This window comes from Lissotriton vulgaris, chromosome 5 (genome assembly GCF_964263255.1).
Source record: "Lissotriton vulgaris chromosome 5, aLisVul1.2, whole genome shotgun sequence".
Classification (NCBI taxonomy): domain Eukaryota; kingdom Metazoa; phylum Chordata; class Amphibia; order Caudata; family Salamandridae; genus Lissotriton; species Lissotriton vulgaris.
Genome location: NC_141693.1, coordinates 101,239,812 through 101,263,839, shown reverse-complemented (window position 1 = coordinate 101,263,839; position 24,028 = coordinate 101,239,812). Strand labels below are relative to the sequence as shown.

At 47.5% G+C, this 24,028-nt stretch overlaps 1 protein-coding gene across 1 annotated transcript in view; it reads left to right on the top strand.

Annotated features, from left to right (window-relative positions):
* Positions 1-24,028, top strand: part of CNTRL (centriolin) — an 857,679-nt gene that overhangs the window by 743,522 nt on the left and 90,129 nt on the right. The window contains exons 38-39 of the mRNA XM_086920986.1: positions 22,765-22,970; positions 23,586-23,726. Coding sequence (XP_086777112.1) covers positions 22,765-22,970; positions 23,586-23,726 — 347 coding nt within the window. The remainder of the gene's footprint in view (positions 1-22,764; positions 22,971-23,585; positions 23,727-24,028) is intronic.

The window sequence follows — 24,028 nt, the reverse complement described above, 5'->3', positions numbered from 1 at the left end:
CCTGAAAATCGGAGGCTGAGGGGCGCCCCAGACCCCGCGTTCGGTTGAGCGAGGCGACGACACCCTGCCGGGGGCCTTGGTGGAGTTTGGACGGGGGTGGCTTCGAAGAAACGCCGAAGTTTGCGGAGTTGCGGAGTGCGACCCAACATGGCGCCCGGACCCCTTTGTCCCCTTGATCGAAAATACGGAGTTGAGGAGGTCGCGCAGGTGTCGCTTGGCACCCGGCTTCACCATCCTCAGTTGTTTTAGACATTGGACATTGGCAGGTTCGGACCTTCTACAACGGGTTCATACTCGATTAGACGACCGGGCGGGTACCCACGCACTAGAGGGCACTGGGCGCGGGTGCCCTCTGTTCCAGGCGGTGGTCTGCACCGCGACTCCGCACCTAGCTACGATTTCCTGGCCAGCCCAACTACATGGATGGCGCAACACTCTGGCGCCACAGGTCAACCGAGGGAGTTGGTGGCCCTCGCCCCGGAGCTATAGTGGGTGAACGGGCCTGCCCGACTCGGCGACGGTTGTCTCCGCCCCCTTATCGGTGCCCTCGGACGCCGTGGCGGTGGCGTGAGCCGAAGCGGCGGAGTCTCCACAGGCTCTGGAGAAGGAGATCGCCCGTACCAGACTTGAGAACGAAATCCCGGGAAGGTCGTGCTGGGCACTTGTACACGGAGACGCCCACTCCGGGACCCTCGCGGAGAGCCCCTGGCAGCATGGGGAAGCCTAAAGGAGCCAAGGGATCCAGCCAGACCACCTCAGACTCTGAAGCCCAGGACAAGGAAGAGCATGGAGACCCTAAACGACCTGGTGGCGCACCACTCCAGCAACAATTCGACCGTGTACTGGAAGCGATAGAGGCAACTCGGTCGGCCCTCCAACAGGACATTGCCCAGGTGGCGACCGGCCTGGGCCTCCTTAGGGCAGACCATGGTAAACTCTCAGACCGGGTCAAGGAGGTGGAGGGCACGGTGAAGACTTTAGGACCGGCGCAGAGAACCCTGGCTGCGACGATAAAGGATGCCATGTCCCGAATCGAGACCCTCGAACGGAGGGCGGAGGATGCGGAAGGCCGCAACAGGAGGAATAACATTCGGGTGGTGGGCCTGCCGGAAAAAATCGAGGATGGCGATATGGTGCGATACTTGGAGACCTGGCTCCGAGACACGGTGGTCCTGGAGGGCCTGTCCTCCTTTTACACTCTAGAACGGGCCCACAGAGTCCCAGCACGGCCCCCACAGCAGGGACGAGCCCCAAGGCCAGTGGTGGCGCGGTTGCTACATTTCCGGGACAGAGACCTGATCCTAAATGCCGCCAGGCACAATGGCCCGTTCCAGGTTGCAAACAGTCAGGTGAATATCTTCCCTGACTACACCTACGAGACGCAGCGCAAGCGGTTCTCCTTCCTGGCGGTTAAGCATGAACTCAGGAGTGAGGGCATCCAATATTCACTCCTATTTCCCGCAAGGCTCCGAGTCATTGTCGACGACAAAACCCAGTTCTTCGACACCCCAGAGGAGGTCTGTGACTGGCTCGAACTGTACCGGACAGGGAAAGATGGTTATAGCGCCTCGACCCATCAGGCGGAGGAGCCGGAACAAAGGAGGCGATCTAAGAGGGTCAGGAACCGCCGCGGCCGCACGGGAGGGCCCTCGACTGCGGAGACATCATCGGAGCGGAGGGGAGTGTTGGAAGTTCTGTCGGAACTGTCGGGAGCAAGAGGCGAAGTCATCGAGGAGGAGGAAGAAAACCCGGGTGCTCAGGGGGCACCATCGGACTCGGAAGACTCAGTGGCAGGCAGTACCCATACACCGGTGATCACACCGAAATCGGTGGAGGACCTTTTGGACGGACAAGGGTAACGGGATATGCTGCCTTGTTTTGGGTGGGGGCCCGGCAGGGGGGAGGCGGTTGCCGTTCTTTATTGCTGACAACGAAGGAGGGAGGGTTGGGGGGCTGCTGCTCTTGCCCCGGAAGGTTTTGACACAGGGGGGGGCTTACTATGGTCCTGGTAGCCTGGGCGACGAGGGCCCACTGCCTCCGCTCAGCCCGCACCTGGCCCATAAGGCCTTCCTACGGTGGCGACCGTAGGACTAGTGGGGATTTTGGGGTTGATCTCCGTAGAGGTTTGGATGGGATCTAGATGGTGTAGTTTGGGTCCTGTTCTGGGGTGGTTGGGGGGGGGCTTTGTTGGTTTTTGGGTGGTTTGGTTCTGGTTGGGGAAAATGGCCGCCGTCAGCGCTGGGAGGATTGATGCTTTTTCTTTGTGGGGACCCGAACGGGGAGACTGTGCAAGAACACTCTGGGACAATGGCTGATGTTGCTGACTTGAAATGTATTACTTGGAACGTGAGGGGGCTTCACACTATGTCCAGGCGTCACAAGGTCCATGCTTATTTAGTGCGTAGGGGAGTGCAAATGGCGCTGCTGCAGGAAACGCATCTGAACAAGGCGGAAGGGGCGGCGCTTCAGCGTAGGTGGCGAGGGCAGGTCTTTTCCACGGCGTACTCTGCTTATGCCAGGGGGGCGCTAATATGGATTAGGGCAGGAGTCCCCTTCCAGGTCACGAGGACAGTGTTGGACCCAGAGGGGCGTTTCGTGGCCATATCAGGCACACTAGGAGGGAGGGACCTGAAAGTTTGCTGTGTGTATGCTCCTAACGTGGACCAGACTGCCTTCCTTTCCAGGTTATCGGGCTCGCTGGCCCACTTTTTCGCCGGGCCCCTCCTGCTGGGGGGAGACTTTAACTCCGTAGTGGATGTAGACATAGACCGCTCGCATCCCCCGCTCCCCGATTCCCCGGTCCGGCGGGCGGCTAAGGGCCGTCAAGATTGGCAGACCCGCTGGGGTTTGACGGACATTTGGAGGGCGCATCACCCTGCGTCTAGAGATTATTCATACTTTTCGAGCCTTCATGAGCTGCATGTCAGACTAGATAGCTTTCTTGGTTCGTCCGAATTAGTTTCGGCAGCGGTCCGATCGGAGTACTTATCGCGGACCATCTCGGACCATAACCCCCTCCTACTGGACATTCGCTGGTTCCCTGGGACACCGGCAGTACCCACCTGGAAGATGCGTCCCGAGATCCTCGAGGACAGTGTCTTCAAGGCGGACCTAGGGGAGAAAATCACGGATTATTTTGCGTCCAACGGCGGCTCCGCGAGTACTAGGGCGTTCGAATGGGACGCTTTCAAGGTGGTGGTGAGGGGCTACTGTATCTCTAAGAAGGTGGGCATGCGGCGTGTTATCCTGGCTGACTTAGACACAGCGGACCGAGCGCTCCGCGAGCTCGAAATTAGCCGCCCCGGACACCCGGAATTGCAAACACAAACGGTAGAGGCGAGGGAGAAGGTAGCGGTGGAGGTCGAACGGCTCCGATGTTTCGATTATAAGGCCTATACGGTCCGGTCTATTGCGGAGGGCGACAGGTCGAGCGCGTTACTGGCATGGTTGGCCAACCCTACGCGCCAGTCCCAAACGACGACAAATATGCGTAGGGCGGATGGGACCGAGGTGTGCACCCAACCGGAGATTCTTAGTTGCTTCCGGCATTACTACGAAAGTTTATACCGCAGTCGCTCCGCACGTGACCCAGACCGGCTTGACGACTATCTTAGCCCACTGGAACTCCGCACAGTAGGACAGGAAGTGGCGGAAACCCTGGGTTCTGACATCGACTTAGGGGAGATCCGCGGGGCCATCAAACGGATGGCGAGGAACAAGACCCCGGGCCTAGATGGCCTTCCGGTGGAGTTCTATGCAGCTTACGCTGACCTCTTGGCCCCTCGATTACTGGTGGTCTACAGGGAGGCGAAGAGATTGGGTCGTCTCCCTGGCTCGATGTGTGAGGCGTTGGTGGTTCCTCTCCTCAAACCAGGCCGAGACTCGTCTGACCCGGGGTCCTACCGTCCCCTTTCAATGCTGACGGTGGACTACAAAATATTGAGCAGCATCTTGGCCTCGAGGCTGCTGGGACATATGAGTTCCCTAGTGCATGAAGACCAAGCCGGTTTCATCCCACGGCGAAATACGACTATGAACATCCGAAGGTTGCTCCGCTTGCTTGGGGAACCATTCGTGGATGCCCCGTCCCCGGTAGTCTTATCGGTGGACCTGGAGAAGGCTTTTGATAGCCTGGAGTGGGACTACCTATGCGCGGTATTACGGAAATTCGGCCTCGGGGAGGGATTTGTCAAATGGACAGCAGTCCTCTACGCTTCCGCTTCGGCCAGGGTTAGATCGGGCCCTTTGATTTCATCGCGATATCCGGTGGAGCGTGGCACGCGGCAAGGGTGCTCCTTATCCCCGCTTCTTTTTGCACTAGCGGTGGAGCCACTAGCGATACATCTTCGCTCGGGAGCCCACTATACGGGCTTATGGACAGCAGCGGGCCCACATTACGTCTCGCTCTATGCGGACGACCTGTTGCTCTTCCTGGAGGACCCGGTCGACGCATTACGGGGAGCGGAATTAGCGCTAACGGAGTTCGGAGCGGTCTCAGGCCTCCAAGTGAATTGGTCTAAGACCTGCCTCTTCCCGATGCGTAGGGGTACCCCCACTCCTGCGCTAAGTAAGGAGATCAGATGGGAGCCCGACTGCTTTAAATACCTTGGGGTATTTGTGTACCACGACCAACCCGACCTCCTAGATGGAAACATTGCCCGTTGCATACGAGCACTCCGAGGTAGCATGGACTTTTGGGCCACGCTGCCGCTCTCCGTGGCGGGACGCATCGCCCTGCTCAAAATGGTGGCGCTCCCCCGACTATTGTATTACTTTCGGACTTTGCCGATCTGGGTCCCACCGGCTACGTTTCGTCGCTTGCGTTCTATGGTGGTCGGGTTCCTTTGGGGAACGGGCCGGCGGCGGGTGACCCTCAATACCCTGATGAGGCCGAAAGACGAGGGGGGGCTCGCTGTGCCGGACTTCGAGAAGTATTACCTAGCGGCGCAGCTCCAGACCTACACCCAGGAGATAGCCAGGGAGTTCAGAGGCCCGGAGGACGGTAGAGGGACGGGTATGGCCAGGCACGTCCTCTCCTTTATCGCGCTGCGACAGCGCTTAGTCCTACGGGACCTGTCGATGGAGGAGCGGACTGTCCGTCTCTGTTGGAATCGGGCTCATAACAGAGGTCGCCTACGGACGCCATATGCGCCTGAAATACCATTGGGGATGCTGACGGCCCTCCCACACGGAGGAGATTGGTCACGTCTGGCGGACTGGGAGGATTCCGGTTTACAACTCGTCGGGGACCTGTACGAGGACGGAGCGCTCCTGTCCTTTCAGGATCTCATTGACCGCTTTGGGATCCCCCGGGGCGACTTTCTGCTGCACTCGGCCATTGTGCGAGCGATCCAGGCGCACTGGCAAAACGGGCTAGAGGAACCTCAATTGTCTCAGGTGTGCCAGTACGTCATGATGTCGGCGGGCACGGTGAAGGCGGTCACTTGCCTCTACGGCAGGTTGATTGCCGAGGGGTTGGTTCCTCTCGCCACACTGAAGTCCCGCTGGGAAGAGGACATTGGTAGGGAGATCCCGGAGACGACCTGGTCCCAGCTGGTGAGACGTGCCTGGAAGGGCACACGTGGCGCCCGTTTCCAACTGGTCCACTATTATGTTCTCCATAGGGCGTTATTTTGCCACGGCTTCGGCGGAGTGCCCTAGGTGCCCGGCTCAGGAGGCGGACCTCCTACACATGCTGTGGGCCTGTCCAGGACTGACGTCCTACTGGCAGGAGGTGGCGGCGACTCTGGAAGAGGTGACGGGGAGGCACTTATCATTCGATGTGGCGGTAGGGCTATTGCACTGGTTCCCCCATACCCCCCGGAATAAAATCACCAGTAAATTTATCGACCTGGGGCTCCTACTTGCTAAGCGAGAGGTGACCAGGAATTGGAAGGCACGAGCTGGTCCCACAGGCAGCAGATGGCACAGTGAGCTTTTGAAATGGGCGGCGGGTGAGAGCGCGCTGCGGTATCAGTTGGCTTGGAGGCAGGGCAATGAGAAGGCGCAGGAGGCCGCGTTAGAATGGGAAACGCTGGTGCAGGCCCTCAGAGATTATTGTACCCCCAGCGACTCCGAAAGTGAAGAAGCAACTCGACCCGAGTCCCGTTAAATATTAGCAATGACAGCACTATTACCTTCCCCGTGGGTCAAGCAGTGGATCCTATGTTGATGAGCTCCCTGGCGCTGATGGTGGAGGAGGGGGGGAGGGGGGGGGGTTTCACAGTAACTGGGAATTTTGAGGGGGGGGTTTCTTTTTGGGGTTTGGGGTTTGTTTAGAAAAGCAGATGACGGACAGTGTGTTATCCGGACCAGCTCCAGCATCCTACTGACCCCAACTGCATTTGCCGCCCAACCCCAGGGATATGGGCTGATTGGCTATATAGCAACGTTATGGAAGGGAGTCGGTGGGCTATATCTTGTATAAGTTGTTTATAATACGATACTGGTCGTTACTGTATTGTTTTACTGATTCCTGCAATAAAAATATATTTAAAAAAAAAAAAAAACCTGCTATATACATTGTTGGTACTTGCATTTAGGCACATTTAGACAAATTGTGCTATCTAGAAGTATGGTTAAGAATTCAGGTAAGAAGAGTTGGTCTGGAAGCAAAAGTGACCTTGGCAAAAGAATCAACTATGAGATAGCAAGCAGGGGGAAGCAAAAAGAACAAGAATGCTTCAGGGTGGATGATTGAGTTGGAAGATAGGATAACTGAACTTCTAAGGGATGTTTATTTTAAAAAAAAAAACAACAACAAGTAGCACTTTCCTGCTCAAACTCTTGATGGTGGGATATATGTATAGTATGTGAATCTAGAAGAGTCAATCCTCAAAACTAATGTTTCAGGTAAGTAACTAGCTTCTTATTCTGTTTTTATGCGAGAACAGAGGCATGGGCTCTTTATTCAGCTGAAGGATTCTGTACAGGAACATGCACACATATAGAGGCAGGAATTGACAACTAATATATGCTATGCAAAAAGTCCTTCAAGACAGAACGAGGACGAGTGTCCAGTAGATGTGTGCTATACAAGAACTGCAAGACTGAGCAGAGCACAAGGATTGATTAGTCTGTAGATATTTGCTCTTTAAAAACTCCAACCGATTGCTAATATGGAGTGGGCTTATTAGCTGTTTAATATTTATTATGCAGTTGCACCTCTTTACTTACATTTAACACCTCATTCCATGAGAAATAACAATAAAGCACCCTAATAGCTTTATCCTCTATGAATTGGCATCAAACTTGGGGGATCTAACTTTAGGAATTTAAACTAAGAACATGACAAATTTAGTGCTGATTAGTCTAATGGTTCATAGGCTATACCATACAACATTGAAAAGCCGTTGAATGCTTACACCATTTTCGCCATTATGACATATACCAGTAGACCAGTTTCAATATTGATAGTTCTTTCAGTGATGAACTAGCCTTGTGCAGCTAGAAAATGAATAGGATGTGAGTTCTATTTTTCTCACAGAGGAAGAAATGATTGATTTGGAGAAAAAACTCAAGCACTAAATGGGCTACAGCCTGAGAGCCTCTGAAACGTTTGCAATGAAGAGAATCTACAGAGAAATCCCCAGTTTTTATAAAGAAACATATCCTCTGATTCTCCACGTAATATAGACTGCCCTATATCCCTTGGCAATATAGCCTTGAAATTCTCACCTATTGGTAATGTAACATTCCACGAGGTTCTGTCCCTGTAGAGCAGCATATTTCAATGTTCCCAAAGATGCAACGTGTATTAGGTGCTAAGTAATACCTAGCAATATAACAGACCATTTGAACCCCTTCGCAGCTGGTTTCAAGCCACCAGATGAGCTATTATATCTGTTACTGAACAAAGCAAGTGCTAGTACTAAGATCCCTTGTTTCTGAGATCAGACCCACAAGAAGAATCCATAGTAATATCAGAAGTAAGGGAGTGGTACTCTGTTGCACTATTATCATCTTTACCTCTGGACAACAGGAGTCCTGGTGCAGTTGAAAGGAGAGATGGATACAAATACGCTTTCAAGGCTGCTAACGCCTTAGCATTGCTAAGGATCGGTAGGAAAGTGTTGCTTTTTGACATACTCACCCAGACTTTTTACCTGGTATTTGATTTGATTTTGGCTGGAAGAGGAATGGGTTCCTGCTAATCTAACCAGGTCCCCAGTTCCAGATCTCTTTCCCAAACTTTTTGTTTCTCCCAATTAGCAATACCTTTAGCACACTCTGTAAGTCCCTAGTAAATGGTAGCTCTGCAACCTAGGGCCTGAGGTACTAAAGAGGGTCCCTGAGGGATGGAGCACGATTTGTGCCACACTAAGGGAACCCTCACCAAACACATGGAGGGCTGCCATTGCAGGCCACATGCTTTGGTGCAGACAAATGTGAAAACACTGCATGACACACATCCCTGTGTGCCATGTCCCCTAACACTGAATGTAGTATTTGTAAGTCACCCCTACAGCAGGCCTTACAGTCCGAAGGCAGGGTGCTTAATATTACACATCAGGGCATAACCGAATTAACAGATATGCCCCTGTGCTGGTCAGGCCATTGCTGCCAGTGCAAGTGACCAGGGAAGCCATTTTAAGACGTGTGCTGGACACTGGTGAAAACCAATTCCCCTGCTACATGATGTCTTCACCGAAGATAGGGATGTTTGATATCAAACGTCTCCGATTAATAAACCCACACTGATTCCAGGGTTGGATTCGTTAATACATGCAGTCAAGGGGCACCGTAGAGGTGCCCCCTGAAAACCTACCAGCCTCTGTTGTGTTGGCTGACTGGTGTCTGCCAGCCTGATACTCGAGACCAGTTTCTCGTCTTCTAGGCTGATAGCCTTTTTCCTGCCCGGGAAGAGGGTGTCACACCCCCTCTCACAGGATAACCTGCTCATTAGCCTTCCTAGGCCAGCAAGCTTCAAAAAACTTGCCGCCTTTGAAATGCGATTTTGGCCTCCCTCATATGAAAGGAAGCTGAACCCCTTTATCCAGATCCCTTTGACACCTGGACAGGCGAGAAAATTAGCCAGTGAGGTATGTGTGCCAGCCCCAGGCGAGTACCACACCTAGGGTGGCCTAGTCTGAGCTGAACATGATGTTTCAGAAGTGGTCATCTTTGTGATGGCAAATTTAGGAGCTCTGAGACAGGGTTATGCCCACTTCCCACAGGAAGTGGCCATATAGGGGACACATAGTGACCCCAAGGGTCACTATGATATTCTAAAACCCCTAAATTCAGTATTTAGGGGAGGCTCTGACACCAGAAAATCTGATCCTGCCGACCTGAAAGAAGAGTCGCAACGACAAGAACAGAAGACCCAGCAATTGACCTGGCGCCAACCCTGCTGGGCTGCCTGCTGGCTTCGATAATTGCACCAAAAGACAATTTGTCCTGCAGCTGTGTGTCCCTCAAATTTTGGGAGACCTGTCAGCACTTCACGCTGGAACCAAGAACTCCTGTGAAGTAGCGGACCTGCTTCCGCAACCCAAGACACCTGAGAGGACTTAGTGACCTCAAAAACTCGATGCCTAAAGACAACACTGCACCTGTCACACCCAGCCCGAGTTTAAGTGGGCCAATGGTGCCATTGTGGTACCTCAGCCCTCCAGATTCCGAGTCTACCGTGGTTGCACCCGTGGTTTAACCCATAGTGAACTCTACGACGTTGCCTGCAGCCTCTGCACGCAAGCCCCCTCTACCGCGACTGCTCAGGCTAAGAAAAAGCAAATGCCTAAAGCCACCTCTGCACCTGTCGCCCCAGTGCGGTGAAGATGAGGACAAAAGGTGTCCCATTGTACCTGAGCATTGTGAGACCTGAGAACCCCCTGTTGGTTCAGCCCGACTGGCCTCCCAGTCGACGCCTGCAGCCTCTTTACACGATGACTGATTTCCATAGACTTGCATTGGGCACCCAACGCTGTTTTGCACCCTGCACCTGGCGACCATAGTGCTGCTGGTGGTGTTCTGTTGGAGCTGCTTCTGAACTTGTTCACTGCTCACCTTATCTCCAGGAGACTGGTCCCATAAGTCACTATACTGTACCTGAATGCCGCACTTGCTTTTTCTCCCAAAGGATATAACATTGCAGCTTCTGAAAATTGCACAGTGTCGACTTTTTAAATACAAAAGCATTTCTATTGAAAAACATTCTTACCTGATCAAATCGATTCTGATGCTTAAACATATATATTTATTTTATAAATTGATGTGGATCTCCTTGAGTCATGTGCATCATTTATTGACTATTGTGTGTATTTGCAGATGTCTTACACTCCTCTATTATAAGCCTACGGCTGCTCGACCACACTACCCCATAGAAGAGCACCTTGGGATTGCTAGAGCAAGCCCCTGTCCGCTCATAAAAAAACCTGGACTCTGCACAATATATTTCATTTTCGTGCCGGCTTCCTACAGGATCCAATGCGGTTACTTGTTCTAGACAGTCCAGCGACAAAAAGCAGGACTTCCTAGAGGTTCTGAATAAAAACTTCCTGTTCGAGGCATGTGTGCTATAGATATACATACTTTGCATACTCCTGCCATCTAGTTTTGGGTCCGGATGTTTGCAAGTTGTTTTTCTTCCAAGAAGTCTTCCCAGTCACGAGGTAAGGTGACTCCTTCTTTCGGTGATAGTGCGCATGGGCATCGACTCCATTGTTAGATTGTTTTTTTCCGCCATCGGGTTTGGAACTGTATTGCTGCACTCTGGTTCGAAACCGTCCTTTGGGTTCCCCTTGGTGCGCAATTCACTGTACCTTCGTCTGTATTGTTCTCGTACTCGTTTCCCTGTTCTCTGGGTATCGAATCAATCAGGAAATACTCTACTTTCAGCCGGAAACATCGCGGGCGGCCCTCTGGCCTAGTCGAGTCGGTCCACCCTTCTGCCGATGGAACGGACTCTGTTCCAATTCCAAAGCATTCAACATACTCTGGATATCTTCGGGGAAGAATGCGAACATGAATAGGTCGAAGCGTCAACAGAAGAAGAGGAAGAAGCCTTCTATGTTCCACAATCCGATTCTGAACTGGAGATTGATTTGGAGTCTGAAGACGTGCCTTCGGGACAGACTACCGTGAGTACTAAAGACCCTTTACCCCACAAAACCTCTTGCATCAAGCATTGGGCTTTAGCACCACCACTTCCTTTGGGCATTGGTCGGCACTGAGACAATGTTTCCGGCACTCGGGCACAGCGCCGAAACAAACAGTCAAGCCTCCCGGCTTGTGATCGAGTCATCCAAAGTCATCGTCTTCGGACCCGAAACCCTCGCTCCGAAAGACTAGACCAGTTCGGAACCAATGCTTTCTGCGCCGAAAGATAAACATGCTTCGGAGCTGAAACCTTCCGCTCCTAAAGTCAAGACTGCTTTGGCACTCAAACCTTCAACGCCGAAAACAAAAGAAAGCCTCACAAAGTCTCTGGAACCTATCCCGGAGCTTTTCAAAGAAAAATTCGACCCTAAACAAAAGAAGATATACATCAATCCAGATACTGGACATATTTTAGCTATGACACCATCTAAACTGAAACGTCCTTTAGAGGATACTACTTATAAGATTCCTCTTCAGAAACGAAGGACATGGCTACAAGTCTGATTCATCCACCTCCACCATGTTCTCCACATTTACCATGTTCAGATTCTCTACTCATAACACCTCAGGGGTCTCCTCATACACTAACTGATATAGAGGAGGATGATGATGAGAATACTCATTTGCCTTTAGTTCCATGGAATGACCACACTATTGACCCTCCCATGGATACTAACCTCGATCTATACCCTCAAAGGCATCACCACCACATGATAATGTAACTTACAAAGAGCTTATTTCTGGAGCAGCAGAGTTGCATTACATAAAGAGTCTTTGGAGGAAGATTTTTTATTTGACGCTCTAGGGTCTTCTCTCATTACCCCCGATCACTTAACACCTGTCGGGGGAAGACTTCAACATTTTATCCCCATTTGGCAGTCCATAACATCAGACAAATGGGTTATAGACATTATCTGACATGGTTATTGCCTGGAGCTTACCACCAATCCTCCAAATATTCCACTTCACACTCACAAAGTCTTGTTAAGGAAGTGCAATCTCTATTGACAAAGGGAGCCATAGAACTAGTTCCGTTACAGTACTAAGGTTTAGGGGTTAACTCTCTGTACTTTCTAATCCCCAAGAAGGACGGTTCTTTAATACCGATTTTAGATCTAAGAGAGTTAAACCGGTACATACTGTCAGAACATGTCCATGTGGTAACACTTCAACAAGGGCTTCCACTTCTACAACAAGGTGATTGTATGTCCACACTACACTTAAAAGATGCATACTTTCCCATTATAATCCGCCCAGCTCATCGCAAATATCTCAGATTTGTGTTAGCAGGAAAACACTATCAGTTCAAAGTACTCCCAATGGGAGTAACTCCTGCACCCACAGTGTTCACAAAATGCCTAGCAGTAGTAACAGCTCATCTCAGAAGACAACTTGTCACACTCAGACTACGTTAGACCTACTTCACCAATTTGGGTTTTACGGTCATTACGCAAAAGTCTCATCTTCAGCATTGACAAATGCAGTCCTGTCTGGGACTCCATACTCTCACAGCTCTAGCCTCTCCCAATACAGCCAGGATTCAAACTATTCAAATTCAGCCAAGACGTTCATGCAACTGCTAGGAATGTTGGCATCATGCATCGCAATAGTGCCGCATGCATGACTACACATGCATCTCCTACAAGGGTGCTTAGCACATCTGTGGAATTAGTCACAGGGCCAATTAACAGATCTAGTGTTGGTAGACAGCCGCACACATCACTCTCTGCAGTGGTGGAAAACACAAAACGTATGTAAAGGGCAACAGTTCATCGACCCTGTTCCGCAGATCTTGCTATCAGCAGACGCATCTCTCACAGGCTGGGGTGCCCATCTCCTCAACTACACAATTCAGGGGCTCTGGGATGACAAGCACAAACGTCTCCACATCAACTATCTAGAATTCTAGCAGTATTTCTAATGATGAAAGCCTTTCAGTCTCACATCATAGCCAAAGTTTTCCACCTCTCCCACTCCTTCCGTTTCTGGTTCGAAAGATCAGGCAAACATCGCTCACACTAATTTTAGTAGCTCCCACATGGGCTCGTCAACCATGGTTCACCACACTATTGTAGCTGTCAGTGGTTCCACATCAAAAATTGCGTCTCAATTCCAGCCTTCTCACTCAGAACTATGGAGAAGTCAGGCACCAAAACCCCAAAGAGCTCAACTTAGCGATTTGGCTCCTGAAGTCATAGAGTTTGGATAGTTACATTTTCCCCAAAAACTGTAAGTATCCCCTCTGGAACCTAAAGGGTTCCTAAAGAAGAGGTGAAGAGAAGGGCAACCCTACACAGGGAGTTAGTATGTGCGAATGATACCACACGTGTGGATTCACATTCAATTCACTCACCTTGATTCATAATTGAACGTAAACAAGATTTATGAATGAGTGCAATTGGTATGACATCACCGGGACCACTGCATCACATGTTTTCCTGGTTAATATACCCTGAATGTCATAAATAGGCACTTATTTATCTGGGGACAGCAATGTGAAGTTCCACGGCAATGGTACGACATTCATTGGTTTTACAGCAAAAATTACAGCCTGTATCTCTGTATCTATCTTTCTTTCTACAGGTAATTCCTCTAGGAAGCAGCGGCAAGTACATGCCTTTCTTTCATTTCTTTCACATGAAAATTGCATGCTCACGTCATTGGATGAAGTGACTTCATCGCTACCCACCCTGACGAAAGCCCAGGGCCTCATATATGCCGTTAGGAAGGGTTGAAACATGTTGGTGTTCTAGGGTCATAGGACCATGTCATCCTCTAGCCCTACATTTGTTTTTAACCTTCCCTCCCACCCTACGAATAAAGGGTACTTTTGGAGTGGGAGAGGAATTTCATCCTTAAAGGTATGCCCCGATACACCCACTCTTCATGAGTGCTCCCTGAAATATGGGTGAGACCACCCCAACCTTTAGGAGTTGGAGTGAACTCGATGACGAAGCATGTCACTATTAGAGTTAGTGAGGGTTGTATTAAGAAAAGGGTCTCTTTCCCTTCCCACCCACAATAGTGGGTCAGCTGTCACCTGGCGTACGGTTCATCCCCCCTCTCTTCACCTCTTCTATAGGAACCATTTTGGTTCCAGAGGGGATACTAATTGTTTTTTTGAGTATAAGACAGGTATGACGTATCCTTCCATCCTCTTCATTGAGGTCCTCTCTACCCTCCTAGGTGTCCCAACTGGGATCCCTAACCTTGTGAAATAGTACTTAAATTTACCACCAGATTGTATGACCAATCTTAAAGAAGCAAGAAAGCCTTCCACCAGAGCTTGTTATGCAGTTAAATGGAAGAGATTTGTTGTCTATTGTAGCAACAACAAAGTTGATCCTCTAGATGCTTCTGTACAAAACATTATATCTTATCTTTTGCATCTACAGCAAGATGGTCTAGCCTACACATCTATTCGATTGCACCTTACAGCAGTAGCAGCATATTTGCAAGACAGACAGCATTTATATTTGTTCAAAGTTCCAGTAATTAAAGCCTTTATGGAAGGCTTAAAGAGAGTATTTCCACCTAGAACACCTCAGTCGCAAGTTTGGAATCTCAACATTGTGCTTACAAGACTCATGGGTCCACCTTTTGAACCATTGCACAATTGTCTTTTGCAGTTTATTTCATGGAAGGTTGCCTTCCTCATTGCCATCACTTCATTAAGGAGAGTTGGTGAGCTACAGGCATGAACCTTATAAGAACCCTTCTTTCAACTCCATAAAGATAGGGTCGTTTTTCGCACCAATCCAAACTTCCTTCCTAAAATTGTTTCTGCTTTTCATCTTACCCAAACAGTTGAATTACCTGTGTTCTTCCCTCAACCTGATTCAGTGGCAGAAAGAGCTCTTCACACACTTGATGTCAGAAGAGCGCTATTGTACTCTATTGAAAGGACAAAGGATTTGTGCAAAGCAACTATTTGTTGCATTTGCTCCACATCACAAGGGCAATCCTATCTCTAAATCTGGCATTTCCAGATGGATTTTTAAATGCATGCAGACTTGCTATGCTAAAGCTAAAAGAACTTTATACCTGCTAGAACGCATTCCACTTGCAAAATAGGAGTAACTATGTCCTTTTAAGTAACATTCTTATAGCTGACATCTGTTAAGCAGCAACATGGTCCACACCACACACATTTACCAAAAACTATTGTGTGGATGTGTTATCACGCCAACAAGCCAATGTAGGCCAAACTGTGCAAAAGACACTTTTTCAGACAACTTCAACATCTACTGGTTAGCCACCACTTTGGGAGAATACTGCTATATAGTCTATACGAAGCATGTGTATCTACAGCACACATGCCTCACACGGATTATGCTACTTAACCCAGTAAGCATCTGTTCTTGCCATGTAGGGCTGTAGATTCACATGCGCCTTCCCACCTCCCCGGGCACCTGTAGTTGTTGCAGTTCTTATTATATACATTACATAGGCATGGACATCTTTGTACTACAATCACTTACTTCATTCTCACCCTCTTACGGAAAAACAATCTAATAATGGAGTTGATGCCCATGTGCTCTATCACGGAAAAGAGGAGTCACCTTACCTCGTAACTGGAAAGACTTTTTCAAAGAAAAACAACTTGCAAACATCCAGACCCAACACTAGATGGCAGGAGTATGCAAAGCATGTGAATTGACAGCCCTACATGCCAAGAACAGAGGCTTACTGGTGTTTAACCCCTTCCGTGCTCATGATGAGCTCAGCTCGTCATGAGGCACGGTGCTCGTGTGCTCATGACGAGCTGAGCTCGTCATGACCACACCCATTTCTATTATGGTCCAGCACAGCAAAAGAATATCCTGAGCAGCCAAGGTGTTAAGACAGGGGGTTCCACAAGGCTCTATTTTGAGCCCCACGCTGTTCAACCTTTATATGGATCCTCTTACAAGGATTGTGGAATCATATTGTGTGGAAATGGTATCCTATGCCGACGATACACAATTGGTGATCACTTTATCTCAAAGCCCGGTTGAGGCGGCAGCTAATTTCTCCTCCTGTCTCACTGCTTTAGCTGGGTGGATGAACAATAGCTGCCTCCGCCTTAACAGGAACAAAACCGAGCTGCTAGTGATCGGTAAGACACCATCCATTTGGTTGTTGGCCTGGTGGCCTCTTGAATTAGGGCCCACTCCCTCAGTCCTTGTGAAGAACTTAGGTGTTCTCCTGGATACTACTCTCTCTTTTGAACAGCACATTGGAAGTATGTCAGGCAAATGCTATGGCATTCTGAAAACCATTCGCAAAGTTCTAGATCTTCTCCCCATTAAAGCAAGGAAAACGTGGATACACGCCCTAGTCACTCCCCACCTGGACTATGGGAATTCTTTGCTTATCGGTCCGAATAAGAAAGGGATGCACCAACTCCAATGTGTCCAAAATGCGGCTGCCAGACTTTCCTTAATCTGCCCAGAGAGACATCAGGGAAGCGAGCCTTAGCTAGTCTTCACTGGCTCCCCATACGGGAACGTATTCTGTTTAAAACTATGTGCATGGCTCACCGCATCGTAAAGGGCAAAGGCCCTGCATATCTTCAAAATTTGGCGACCATTTACCGTCCTAAACGCTTCCTAAGATCTCTTGGGAGTATGCAATTCCATGTCCCTCGCATCCATAAAGCGCGGATGGGATATTTAGCCTGCCAACAGTGGAACGAACTCCCCATCGAACTCCGGATGGAGCCTTCGGAAGCAATGTTCCGCCTGAAACTTAAAATGCACCTCTTCCCGAAGAATTAACTCTGGATCTGTGTCTTCCAACCTCTACCTCCCACTGATTGTTCGAAGTTCTGCCTTCCTTTTGGACTGTGTCCATAGCGCGGGGACACACTGATTATAGTGTAACCAGGCGCTTTATAAATGTTTTTATTATTATAATTACTGGGTAAGTAGCATAATCCATTTCCAGTCAGATAATAAGTGTGGTAACTGATCTGTTAGAACCCTCAGCCCACTAAAACCTTCATAGACTATCAATGAGGAGGTGAACTTGCCTGAGAACTGACAAGCTTCGGACTAGACTCTCAGAAGAAGGAGATGAACCCTCTGCATTCAGACGATAAAATGCCATGGATGAAAGTGAATCTAGAAACAAAGGCAATATTCTTGCATGGCAAAATTTGTGATTTTAATGGATGCCTTTAACCATAGATTCCTCACCTGTACAATATCCTCAGGTGCCAAACTGGATCCATAGATTTTTCAGCATAGGCCCTGCTCGCCAGTGTTTGGTGTCATACGGCTAAACGTCAAATCTACTATTTCCTGGAAGCGACAGCTGGAACTGCATATAGATGTTGCACAAGTGTGTTGACGTCACTTTCTTTCTGGACACCATCTTCTCCCTGGGACTTGAAGCCCAAAGACCTGTTGTTCATAACTATGTCCAGATCTCTAAAGTGTGACCCCTTTAGATGGGAGAGACTCCATTCCTCAGAGCAGAGAAGTGAAAGGGCGATGAGATGTCTATGGTTAGATAGAGTATCCACCAGAAAGAGCTTTACCAAAGGTAAATAACTTGTATTTCTGGTGGAAATTATTAATCACAGATTCCTCACCTTTAGAATAGATACTGAAGCAGTACCTCCCCTGGTGATGAGCCTGCGGAATGACTCAAACTAAAAAATCCGGCAGGAGCGAACAGCCAAATGGTGCTGTCCAAGTTGTAGTGCTTTGTGAACTTGTGCGTAGAAGTCCATGCCGCAACTTGGCAAAATATTCAGGACAGGCATTCCACTTGCCAGTGCAGCTGTAGGAGCCTTGGTAGAGTGAGGTCAAATCCCTCAAGGGATGCTACTTGATCTTGATGCAAAGGTCAATCCACCTGGATAATATCCTCTTGTACACTGCCTTGCCTTTCTTTGCCACAGAGAGCCCCACAAAGAGCTAATTGCTCTTCTGGGAGCCAAATGATGGAGTCTTTCGCGGGATGAGGTTGGACAAAGAACAGCAAATGTGTGACACCCTGGCTGAAGAGAAAGGGTGTCAGTCAGTGAGTCAAAATACTTTATTTGGTCAGTAAAAGCCATAAAAACAGACAGTTAAAAAAAACATTTTGAGACATTTTAAAAATTCAATACATTACATATCCGTAAGAGACGTCCCATCATACAAGTATTAGGTATACTAGAATTAGTCACTTAGCAGATTGAATTAAAACTCATTACAAGGAATCAGGCGATTGAATTAAAACTCATTACAAGGAATCAGGCGGCATATACCATAGAACATAGAATACAATGACTAAAATACAAAAGCGACAAGTGCTTAATAAGTGGACAGCTTTATTACACAATGAGAAGTGCTAAATGATACATATAATACCCTAGCGATATCTAAATGAATGCCTGATAACTACTACTGGTACATCTTCTTCATGAATCTTAAGGCCCTTGACAGGAAACTCGCAACCCCATAGCTCACCATAGGAGAGGGAAGCATTTGTAAATATAATAGTGCAGGTCTTACTTAAACAAAATTAGCATTTCTAAGTAACGGCAGTATGAACTTTTTGCACAGGGGGTCATATAATTCACCCAAAAAGATAAAATGCAAGGTATCCTGCTCAAAAAAATGATCGCAAGGAAGTGGCTTTAGGGCACCAGGCGTCGAGTAACCCATGGGGAAGGCTAATAACCAGGGTACCAGGTTCAGCCGAAATCTGGTTAAAACAAAGTGATGTTGCGCATTGGAGACCAGTGACAAATAGTATCTGAGAACACACACTCAAGATGACGTACCTTCTCACTGAGGGCTTGGTAAACTCCATGCCCTCCCTGATCACCTCCTGCTTAGCCAGAAACGTCTCTTTCATATCCCTGATGGCTGCCAGACCTAAGGGTCTAGGTTTAGTATACATGTCGGGCAGCCTAACCCATTTGCTCCGTGATGTATTTTAACTAGGGAATGCGTAGAGCCCACTCGTGGGCAATGCAGTACGCTATAACAAGCTGGTTCAAGGTGGTAGTTGGACTCGACCAGATTCTCAGCCAATGTATCAGGGGTGCAGCAGCAATAAGGTCAGAAATGTACCCCAGACCAAGTTCTTCATGCAAAATAAAGGCTCGGTGCTAGAGGGGACGGCAAGAAGGCAACGTATGAATTTATTTTCAACCCCCTGAATGTCACTCACATCCTTATAGCCCCAGACAACACACCCGTATGTGGCCATAGAATACGTTTTTCTTTATAAACCTTAAGCAGGGCAGGTATGGGTTTTGACCCAAGCCTTTTTGCAAAGTCCCACGTAGCCCCTACTTCTCTTGCCAGAACATTCTTTTTGAGCTGTCATTGCGCCGACTAGATCCCTCGATCGTCAAACAGCACCCCTAAATAAGGGAAGGTAGGCACTTTCGTTCTGCCCCCCTACAAAAAAACTTGCCCATAGCAACCTTTTTACTGCCTATCATCATGGTGTGGGATTTCTAAAAATTAGTGGCTAAATCAAGTGAATCCGTAAAATCCATACAAACATGTAAAGAATGTTGAAGGCCTACAGCGGTCCTGGCAAACAGCACTGCATTGTCTGCGTACAGAAGTGCAGGTATCAGTTTGGACCCATGCTCTTGGGATATATTTAATGCTGACTAAGAGGATGTGCCCTAGCTTAATAATATAGAGTGTAAACAGCTAGGGGGCCAAAATGCACCCCTGCCGTACACAACCTTTTGGTAGAAAGGCCGCTCTAGTCCTCAACACCAACTTGTCCTTGAAGAAGGTGTTGTAGGGCAGCTGTAGTGGCAGTGCTTGCAGCTCACTCATGCAAACAGTTAAGGTGAGTGCTGTAGTTCTGTGCCATTTGCTTGGTGTTGAAAGCTTTCCTAAAGTCAATCGAGGGGATGCTGGTTCAGGTCTTCATGGACAACACAACTGCCTTGTGGAATTGCAACAAGCAGGCCTCAGTCCAAGTAGCCCTATGCCTCTGGAACTGGCTGGAGCATCAGGACATATCACTGATTGTACACCACCAGGAGGGATCTTTAAAAGCCAGGGCAGATAAACTCAGCTGGCAACCCCTTGAGGATTAGGAATACTAAACATCTAGAAGTGGTGCAGGGCATCTTCCAGCAATGGGGAGCACCCTAGCTAAATCGCTTCACCAACACAGAGAACGTTCATTGTCAACACTTTTTTGCATTGATGTCCTAGGAAGGCTCTCTTGGAGAAGCACTCCTCTACAGTGGAACATGGGACAAGAGTCCAGGGCCACCACTCCAACAGCAGTCACCCCAGTCCTCTGGAGGTCATAGTAGTAGATCTAGCAGACGTCCAGGCTCGTAGTGTTAGCATACCTCCTAGTCCCCAGTTCCTCTGGCAGCAGCATCCTAGCTGCTTTAGGTTTTCCCTTAGTGGCACAAAATAACCCTGTGTGCGGCAGACTCAGGAATTTTCTTCCAATTGGTGGGTCCAATGGGGCTATGCCCTCCAATTTCTTTCCATACAGCCGCATATTCCACCCACATCAGAGAAGGTGTTCAGATTTGTTACATGATGGCCAGGAAGCAGCCTCCTGAAGGGGTGAGGGCCCTTTCTACCAGGACCAAGTCTGCTACCACTGTGTTGACATGTGGGTGCCTTTCCTAAGTATTTGTCAGGCAGCAATGTTGGCATCAGTACACATGTTCACGAAGTGCTGCTGGCATAACAACCAGGTCTGATGGAAAGAACATTTGGCTGTTTGGTCCTGCAGGAGTTTTTGGTCTGAGTCATTCCACAGGACCACTACCGGGGAAGGTACTACTTCGGTATCTATTCTAAAGGTGAGTAATCTGGTTGGAAGCATCCATCAGAGAAGCAAGTGACTTGCCTTCGGTAAAGGTACTTGCCTTCGGTAACGCTTTTTCTGGAGGATATTCTATCTAACTACAGGTTCCTCACTGCCCTCCCACCTCCTTGTCTGTGAAATGAACTCTTTAACATCTAAAATGGTTCCAAGTTAGAGAGCTGCACACTGGTGCAAGCAGTTGGTTTTTTTGGGGATCCGCTTCCAAGGGCACAGACGGGGTTAAAAAAAAAACTGATGTCGGCATGCTTGGATGGCACCTAATTGTAGTTCCAGCCATCACTTATAGAGCAGAGCAGAGCAGAGGCCTCCTTTTGGCGTACTAAAGATATTTGAAACATCGTCCCAGATCCAGTCCTGGTGCCTTGGGAAATTCTAAAAGTCAGGAATCTGTGACTAGATTATCCTCCATAAACAGTGTTACCGAAGGTAAGTAACCTGTTCTCTGTCGTAGGAATCCTACTAAATTCATTTAGCCTCCTCCACTGTTGAATGCATAATTAAGTCTAACATCATTCGTATTACTCATCAACTGAGATATTGCCAGTACGTACGACTATGCTGTGCCCTGTTGAGTCAGTTTCTCCATCAAAATCATAGCTGAGCGACCAGAAAACTAGCGATGCAGTTCTAAAATGTCCAGATTTGTTTTTGGTTTGTCCTGCTAACTAATTAAAATGAGGGCCAGTTAGTAAAATGTTAAATTTTCCTAGTCTCAATCAGCTTGTAGAGCAACATTTAATTTTTTAGTTGCCAACTTAAGATCACTGTAAGTTGAGGTTCAGGTTAAAGTTATAATCCTGAAAAAACACTAGTAAATGTGTGAGACCTAAAACTAAAAGAGATGCACTCATCTGGGGGTGATTATAATTTACACAGACGGTTTCCTTTTTCATATGTCCATAGTGACGTACATGTGGTGAGATGGTGTTAAATAGTTTTGGTGACCCTGATCTCATTTGTACACATAAATAACATGTAAACATTGTTTAAACGATGTGTGTATTTTATTATGAGCCTGTTACAGGTTCACTTGGCTTCGTTAAAGCTAAAACTAGGATTTACAGTTTTCAAGTCTTCTTAGTTGACCACCAAATTTTTAAAAAATGAATGCATTTATAAGGATGTCAATACTCTTATAAAGATGGTGAGCTCCAGATCCCACCCCAACCCTTAAACCACATGCATTATTTGAATTTAATAAATAAAGTGGTCTTATAATATTATCCACTCTTCCTGTTGTTGTTAATATATGTATTGTGGGTCACATTTCCCTGAAAGGCAGCTTGGTGGAGATGTACATGATCTAGCATTTATATATGTATTACACTTTAATGAGATCCCAATTGAAAACGTAGAATGTCTAAAGTTTATCCATTGGGTCAAGTGAACCCATTTGCAAAGGAACTAGAGAAAGCATTTAAAGCATCACAGTCTCACTTGCTGTGCCACATATACTTAATTAAAACACACAGTCTCTAGTGCTCCTTCTGTGCCACCACTGAAACCCTTAACAAGACCCCTGCAGTTCACAAACTAAAAGCTATAGTTAGTCTTGGTTAGGCAGAGGGCCACAAAACCCTCAGCTTTAGCCTCATATCATACCAATCACCATGGACAACTCAAAATATATCAAATGATTTGTATAGGAAGTTTGCAAGGCCCCAAACGCTCCCTCCAAACCATCTCAAAACAATGCATGAAGTCAGTAGTAAGCAACTCCTCTTCCTCAAGTTTCTGGGTCGAAATTCCACAACTACAGATTGAAGTATTTATGCCAAAAGGTCAATTAATTAGCAACTAATTTGGCAAAATAATAGTAAAAACACTGGATGTTTTATTGCTGTTCTATTTCGTTTTCAGGGCACCTCCTGTCCACAAAAGAACAGCAAATTCAAGAGAAGACAGGGCAGATAAATGCTTTGCAAAAGGAACAAGACAGTATAAAGGCTGATCTGAGTTACTTACAAGAACAGCTGATTTTGGAGAGAAAGAAAGAGGAGAAGCGCATTGCGGCTATGAAAGAGAGTTCAAAAGCCCAGAAGACCCACCTAGAAAAATCACTTCAGGTACAGTTTGATTTGTTCTTAAATGCTATGATGTGTATCCACTAAAACTGGTGTTGCTTGAGGAGAATAGCATAGAATATTATAACATACCAATAATACAACCAATACAGCAATCTCCAGACATTCACAAACTTTAACTTCTGCCTTATTGATTTAAATGAGAAATTATTGCTTCAGATGTATTACTCACATGTATAAAACCAGGGTCTGTAAAAGTCAATAGGCCTCAATTGTAGAAGGGGATGCCAACTTATTGGGTTTGCTAATGCTTGTTTACATTGGTTAACGGTTTTCAAACATAGAGGCTGTTTATGTCTACAGAATTAGCATTTGTTCAGTTGCCAAACAATTAGTTCACTTATAATGTGCTATTCTTTAAAATAAATGTGTATGTCATCATCTTTGTATGGATAGTTTAACCCCTTGGATGCTCATGACAAGGTCAGCTCGTCATGAAACACGGTTGAGCTGTGCTTATGACGAGTTGACCTTGTCATGAACAGTGGTAATAATGAATCTGCAGCGCAGGACGGGAAAACCCCCTAGCAGCCAAGGTGTTAACATTAAAAAACACAAGTGTGATTTCTTAAATATCATGCCTTCATTTGTACTTAGGAGCTGAAACAAGAAAACAATCGTCTTCTGAATGAGCTGCACTCTATAGAACAAGCAGCACGCGATCACCATGAACGAGCAAAGCGCCTGATGAAGGATCTTGGTCAAGTTCAAAGGGAATATTTAGAGCTGAAGAAGCAGGTATGTTTGTCAGTTAGGCATATGGGTTACTAGGGTGACCAGATCAATGTGAATTTGAAGGGACAGTCTTTACTTTTAATTAATTTTAGCCCATCATCTTTGTATTGGTTATCAGCTTAACTGTGAATATCCCTTTTAGGGTTTCTGTCTGTTTTATAGCAATACATGACAGTAACCACACAAATAATGTATTTACAAATATATGCCCATTTATAATTTTAAAACGTATCCTATTTAATATTAAGCATGGGCGAATTTTGCGAATTTGCGATCCGCGAATTTGCGGATTTGCGAATTCGCGA